Below are 7,579 nucleotides of genomic sequence, written 5' to 3'. Positions count from 1 at the left end.
AAAGGAAGGGCATTGCGGAAAGAAGATGAGAGAATACCGAATCAGCGTAGACCCAAAAACAGAAAAGAAATAAGAAAAAAAGAAAAGAGAAACGGTCTTGTCCTACGACAGCACTCCCTCTGACCATAAAAATAGGCCATTTATATAACTCCCGCGTTCTCTCTTCTCCTTTACACCTCTAATCTTATTTCTTTCCTCCTTTCTGTTTCTCTTTCAGTTTCTCCCCTTATTGATTCCAGAAGAAGAAGAAGAAGATGCCTGCGACGACCGAAAACAACCACAACCAAGGATCGTTCCTGGGGAGAATAAGCATTAGAAGGAACCAAGTGATATCGATGTCAATGGACGGCACCCACGACATGGAGTGTGAGGAGATGGAGCTATTTCAGAGGCAGGTAGCAGAGAGATTTGCGGAGCTACTGTCGTGCAGGGATGAGCCGGAGGCATTCATGTCCATCGGGTGGCTGAGGAAGCTTCTAGACGAGTTTCTGTGCTGCGAGGCAGAATTCAAGGCTGTACTCCTCATGGGAAGGGACCCATTCCAGATCGCTAAGCCACCTCTTGACAAGCTCCTCCCTGAGCTCCTTGATCGCATCATCAAGTCTCTCGACGTCTGCAATGCCGTCTCCCTCGGAATCGATTCCCTCAGGAATATCCAGCGCCTCGCCGAAATCGTCCTCTCTGCCCTTGACCAGACCCTCATCGGAGACGGCCAGGTCCGCCGTGCCAAGAAGGCCCTCTCCGCTCTCCTCAGCGCCATGCTCCACGAGGACAAGGATGGCGGCATCACCAAGGGCACCGAGCGCAGCCGCTCCTTTGGCCGTCGCGGCAACAAGGACAAGGACCGCTCTGCCGCTGCTCCCTTCCGCTCCCTCTCCTGGACCATGCCCAAGAACTGGTCTGCTGTCAAGCAAATTCACGCCATGTCGTCCAACCTGGCAGCGCCACGTGGCAACGAGTCGTCCGGCCTTGCCCTCCCTGTTTTCATAATGAACACCGCTTTGGTTTTCGTTCTGTGGACATTGGTTGCAGCGCTTCCATGCCAGGAGAGGAATGGGCTTGGGACCCACTTCCAGATGCCTAGAAATTTGAGCTGGGCCCAGCCCATCACTGCGCTTCAGGAGAGGATCTCCGAGGAGTGGAAGAAGAAGGAGAAGAAAGGCACGGTGGGGCTGTTGGAGGAGATGCAGAAGATGGAGAAGATTGCGCAATGGCTCCTTGATTTTGCGGACTCATTCCAGTTCCCTGCGGAGGCGGACAAATTGGAGGAAGTTAAGGCGCAGGTGGAGGAGTTGGCTGATATATGCCGGAAGATGGAGGAAGGGTTGGAGCCATTGCAGCTGCAGATTAGAGAGGTCTTCCATAGAGTTGTCAGGACCAGAACTGAGTTCCTTCATGTGTTGGACCAAGCTGCCAAATTGAATATACCCACTTCCTAAACAACTTCCATAATGGCACCCTCTTTTTCACTCTCTCTTTTTTTTCCCTTATTTTTCTTGTTTAAAAGAATCCCCCTTTGTGAAGGGCACTTTCAGAACCAACATGGACAGTTCAACGAGGTTGGTTTCTGGGGGTGGGGGGTTAATTTAAAATTCTTTACAAGGTATGAAAAGCCTAGTCATTTCCAAAGCTGGTCTTCTTAATGGATTGTTTTAATGTTTCATTAACTATGGTAGGCTGCTTTCTGCATTTGCCTACATTGTACATCAACATTATAGCTTCTTCTTTTTGGGCTGCTTTTACTTCTAAGGGGGTTGCCTGCGGCTGCATTTGCTAAAAACTTGTTTAATTAGCTGTATCTATTTTTTATTAATCGATTTTCTATTTATTTTTCTATCTATTCTTTACTAAAAACTTAAGGCCTGGTCGGTTTTTCAGAACCATGGTATTCTGTTGTGTAAAGAAAAAAAAACGAAAAAGATGTTGCTTGAGGTTGGAAGAAAGACATGCATCTATCTAGAAATTAAGGAAAAGTTTTTCCCTTATTATATCACTTATTAACAAGCTCACTTTAACTTATGTTTTTTTCATTTAGTTTTACAGTTCCAAAGGAGCTAGTATTAATTGTCTAGTACATCTGAAAATGATGGTACATTGGTATATTATTAATGACCAGTGGTTGCATGACAATTTCATAGGAACTACGTTGAATAGGTCAGAGGGAAGGTAAGATTGGATCTAAAATTCATTAAGTTTTTCTCCCATGTACATGTCAACGATGATCATATATTTTAAGCAGAAAACGTACAGTGATATGTTATTATCCACATTTTTTAGTGAAAGTCAGCAATCAAAAGTTTGGAGGGAGCACTAGAGCAGTCAACACTCTGCACTAGATAACGAATTTGAGGGCCTAGCGTAAAATAACTGGATTTCTACATGCCCACTACTACAAAACTTATACCGATCGGAAAAAAAATATAATTATACCTTACACTTAGTTCCTTAAGTTGGAGCTTTTATTTATATCAGCATAGCTAGACCTGCAAGTCATTATATGTTTTGCAGAAATCTGTCATCCTTAATTAACTCTGGAAAATAACAATCAAAATTGAAATGTGATTTCAATAACGTAAATTAGATTAGCAGTAGTATGCCAAAAATTGACAAAGGTTATAGAGTATAGATTTTGTCATAATTTACAGGTTTTGACTATATTCACTTTATTCAGAAAGTTTAGTAAGTTTGAGAACCATTTCAAAACATGCAGTCTTAGTAGATGTAGTTATAGCACAAAATTTTTCTTGTTGTTGTTGGCTTGTTGCTATCATCTCTTTGCATTTTGAATTTGCATTGTCTTTTATATCAGAATATTTAAACGTATTTCATCTTTGGAATCTTTGTCAACAATAAATCTATAATATTAGCAGAAGACCCGTGCCATACATGGGTAGAAGATCTCTATTTGCTAAATTCTTTTATTCGATTATGTTTATAAAAAAAATTATTGTTATTTTATTAAAAATACGTATAATATATATTTACTTAAAAAAAATAAACAATATCTCAATTATATCATTTTTAACAAAAGACATGATAAAATTCGACACTTACCAAAATATTATCGTTTGAATAATTTTTTTAAAAAGAAGCATGGCTTAAAGCCAATGATGCGATTTACTTGAAGCAGACTTTTATTGTAAATAGAAACTAAAATATTAGTAACGCATTTTAGTTATATATTTAAATTATTTCCATATGTCATATGTTTTTCTGTAAAATTATAACAAAAAAAAATATCTATGTCTTTAAATAATTTAACATTAATTTGTATCTTTTTACTATCTTTTTCAATTGACAACTTTTAAGGCAAATTTTAACTAAATTTAAAAACAAATAAATACATTTATTGTAATATAAAAATAAAAGTAACTATTGAGTTTTTTTTTTACTAATTAACTATTAAGATTATTTTTCTTTATAGCCATACCAATTCAAAATTTGAATTATCTTTTTTTTTTTGGTATAATCATGCCAACATAATATTTACCATATATCTAATCATGTGTTTCAAAAATTAATTAATTCAATTTAAAAAACCATAAAACATTAAATAAACTTAAAAAATGAAAAATATAGTCGTCGTGATTAACAACTGATTTTATAAGTTTATAATCATTAATTTGTGGCATAAATTGAAATATAATAATAAAGCAAACATAAAATAAGCATGAAGTGTATGTGTATTGTCTTCCTAAAAATATCTTAGAAAATAGATTTTAATTTTACTAATATGGGACAAAGAAAATTAAAATATCAATAATATTCCTATCACAAAATTGAGATATGATGTATATATTTAGATTAGGAATTTAATTTTGAATTGAGAGGAAAAGTGGAACATGTGAAAAATAAAGCCAAAATCTCTAAACTCGAGCAGAATAAACATTTCATGGATCAAACATTCTCCACAAAGCTCTAGATAAAAGAAAGTATCAATATAAAAAGTTAAAACAAAAAATATACTATTTTGTCACTTAGGCTAAATTAACTAATTTAGCCAACATGTACATAAGTAATCCGTCTAAAAGACAGTTGACAAAGGAACAGTTACAAATTGTTGAATATAGAGAAATTGCATAACCATTCAAGCATACATGCACATGTATTCATCTAAATCCTATAAAACATTTACTTGCCAAAAGCTAATAGGTGAAGCAATAACCTAGAATGTGGAATGAAAGATTTCAACATCATAAAGGAGCTACTTCACTTTATTGAATTTTAAAGAAATAACTGAACTACAAACATAAAGGACTGCACAATTAATTTGCCTATTGACTAATGATATTGTGTCCACACCCTAACACTTAATTAATTACATGAGAAATATGCTTAATAAAAATGCACAAAGCATTCCATACAGAAGATGAAAACATCTTAATCCATATATATATATCCTACATCACAACCCAAAATATGAAATGCTTACATGGACACACAACCAAAATATTTAATGGCCTATTAGTTCTAATCAGTGGCTCTAGTTAACTGACATTGGTAGCCATCTCATTTAACATGCAGACTCATTTTTAGAGCCATGAGACTCGTCAGATTCATCAAATTCCAGCCATGAGACTCATCAGATTCATCAAATTCCAGCATCAAGGATCTTCTCAACCTCTTGAAGAGAAGATGCTCCTCTTTCCTCAACAGAGCATTGTTTAAGAACAACCACATACTCCTAATTTAAAAAATGCATGAAAATTGAAATCAAATTATTATAGAGATAACTACAAATAGCCGTAGTCAAAAGAATCCAAAAATAAAAGTCAATACCTTTCAGAAAAATAATTTAACATTACTCACCTCCTAACTTTCATCAACTTCACCACATGAATTTTTAGAATGATCTAATTCATTTAACTTGTCTCTCACAGCATGAACAGACTTTCTCTTGATAGGACACTATTATAGCATACAAGAGAATAGTTTGAATTTAAACGGGCTCAAAAAAAGGGGGCAAAATAGAATAAAATAGTGAAACGGCTATAAATCCTATGCCTTAACTTAATATTAGGAGAGAAATACAGCAAATATAAAATAGAACAACTGCTCAGATCGAAGAATGAGAAGGATAGACTAAGAACCCTATACCCTAACCTAATATTAGGAGAGAAATATGGCAAAGAAGTGTGAAAAATAACACATAAATTAAGACGGCTCCCTTTAAACTCTAACCTAATGCATATATAAAGAGAGAGAAGAGAGAGAAGAGGAAGAGAACAAAAACAACATAAGGTCAGTATAAGGATAAAAGTAAGAATCAAAACAGAAAAACCTATGCAATGATAATCACTGAGTTTGAAAATAATTTTCTTATTAAATATCTTCTTATGACAACTTTGAAATTCCGTGGTGAGACCGTGTGGTTAGGTTCTTGCCCTACAACTTTACCCTTTTCAGGAACCAGATGAAGAAGCATTATGAAGAGTTATACTGCGTTTGGTTTATATGTTGTTCTATTAATTGGATTATTTTCTTCCCTCGTCTTTGTTATTACAATTTTGTAAGAGGGATAGGAGTTGTATGTTTTATATGTATATTATATTATAAGATATTATGTAAGGGGTCTTGTATATGAATCTATGCCTGCTTGTTTTTCTTAAGATAAAGTATTTGTATTTTCCGGTTTTCAAAGAAATCAGCGATACAATGTCGAGTCACAGGCTTTTATTTTAATATTAAATATGTAAAGTAGTCGTAATACTTCGTGCTATCAAAGTGGCGCAGTCGGAAGCGTGACATTCTGGTAGTGAGGGTGTTACAAATAAAATCTGGTTGCTAACAACAAATAATTTTAATATGAAAAAATAAGAAAGTCACAAAGCAAAATTTCACTCTCAAATCTTTTCTGTCCAAAAATTCAGAATAAAAAAAATATATATTTATGATATCTATAAAATTAACATGGACATCATGTAGAAATAACAACTCCATTATTTACCCCAATAAAAACAGAAAACTAAAAAAAAAATAAAAGATTCAATTAAGAGAGAAAGAACTAAACAAAAGAGAGTAAGACCTACAAAAAATAACAAAGAAATAACCATAAAAATAGAAGATATCAAATAAAAGCCAGTATATTAGTCCCCCCTTTATATGCATATTAGTCCCCTCTTTATATGCATGAATTTTGTATAAAATGGCTAATTTGTGATTTTAAAATTCTAAAAGACAGCATATTCTTTCCTAGTTTATAAACCTTAGTAATTTTTTAAATTAAAAGAAGTCTTATAGTTACGGAACAACTTTAGATTTTTTTCACCACCATTGCATTTTTAAATGAAATTCACTGACCCTATTAGATCCACGTTCATAAATATTTTTACTGTATTACTTGGAGAAGAAGCAAGAAAGGAAAAAATGGGAGATTCATGTAAAAATGTTGAACAAATTAAGCTCTAAAGCTACATTCACAAACCTGAGAATCAGTAAGTTGGCAATCCTATCAATTTGCTCTCTGTATGCTGCTGCATTTATTCACTCGTCTTTAATCGAATCATGGTACCTACTAAAAATATATACAAACAATTTCAAGTGATGAAGTAGTTACCACAAGTCCACAACAGAATACTTGTCAACCAATGAAAAATAACAGTCAAAATGCACAGTATAAGGAGAAAAGCCAAAATGCACAGTATAAAGAGAAAATGAAATGAAAAGATCTCTTGAGACAGATAACAATTCAGTGAAGATGCTTAGTATAAAGAAATCATTCATATAGAATCAAGTATAATTAAATAAAGAAATAAAGAAGACGGAAAAAAAAAATAAAAGCTCCAAATAATACACCAAGACTGAGAACAAAGAACAAAAAGATATTTGAGATATTGGAATGGAAAGAATATAAAATTAAAAAATTTGGAAGCTCGTAATGTAATTGGAGATATTTTAGTATTTTTAGCTCCACAAATAACCTCCAAAAAACAAATGAAAAATCAAAATGAACAAAATAAAATTTATCCCTAGCTTAAAGGCATTCAGTATCATGGTATGTATTTGGTTAGCAATTGCCTTTAATTTAAAAGCATGTCATGTGACTAAATAATTACTATTCAATTCAAACAACTAAATAGTATGTGATAAACACAGAACAGAATTTATTTATTCAAACAACTAAATAATGTACTTTATCTTCTCTCTATAAATTTCATCTTTTGCCTATTTGGTAATAGCATGGGATAAATACGGAACATAACTTATATTAGCACACTCATAAAGAATACCATATACTGTTTTATGGTATTTAATGAAATGAGAAAAAAAAAATTTAGAAATCTCTTTTTTTCCCAAATCAATGGACATTTTTTATCAAATGAGTACATTGACATAATTACAATACAAAGTAGTAACATGAATTGATCCCTTATGCAATGTTAAATATCTATCAACCAATTATATAAATCAACATTTTAAATCTTATTATCAACATATGATGACATCTAAAAAGAATGGTTTCAATTTTATACTCCTTGCGTAACAACAAAAGAAAATTAGAAAAACAAACTTAATATCCATTATCCAACAATTCTTAATATAAGCTTACTATTTTTTTCTTTCAGTAAACTTCTTTTGT

At 33.1% G+C, this 7,579-nt stretch overlaps 1 protein-coding gene across 1 annotated transcript; it reads left to right on the top strand.

The window, feature by feature from the left end:
* LOC107644558 lies at positions 9-1,721 on the top strand. Its single transcript, XM_016348443.2, has one exon. It carries the CDS (start codon positions 255-257, stop codon positions 1,437-1,439), a length of 1,185 nt encoding a protein of 394 aa, XP_016203929.1. The 5' UTR covers positions 9-254; the 3' UTR covers positions 1,440-1,721.

This window comes from Arachis ipaensis, chromosome B05 (genome assembly GCF_000816755.2).
Source record: "Arachis ipaensis cultivar K30076 chromosome B05, Araip1.1, whole genome shotgun sequence".
Classification (NCBI taxonomy): domain Eukaryota; kingdom Viridiplantae; phylum Streptophyta; class Magnoliopsida; order Fabales; family Fabaceae; genus Arachis; species Arachis ipaensis.
This window is presented reverse-complemented; position numbering and strand designations above follow the sequence as displayed.

What these genes read in the sequence shown, in the direction of transcription:
- LOC107644558 (XM_016348443.2), top strand. Translation starts at nt 255, where the DNA reads ATGCCTGCGACGACCGAAAACAACCACAACCAAGGATCGTTCCTGGGG.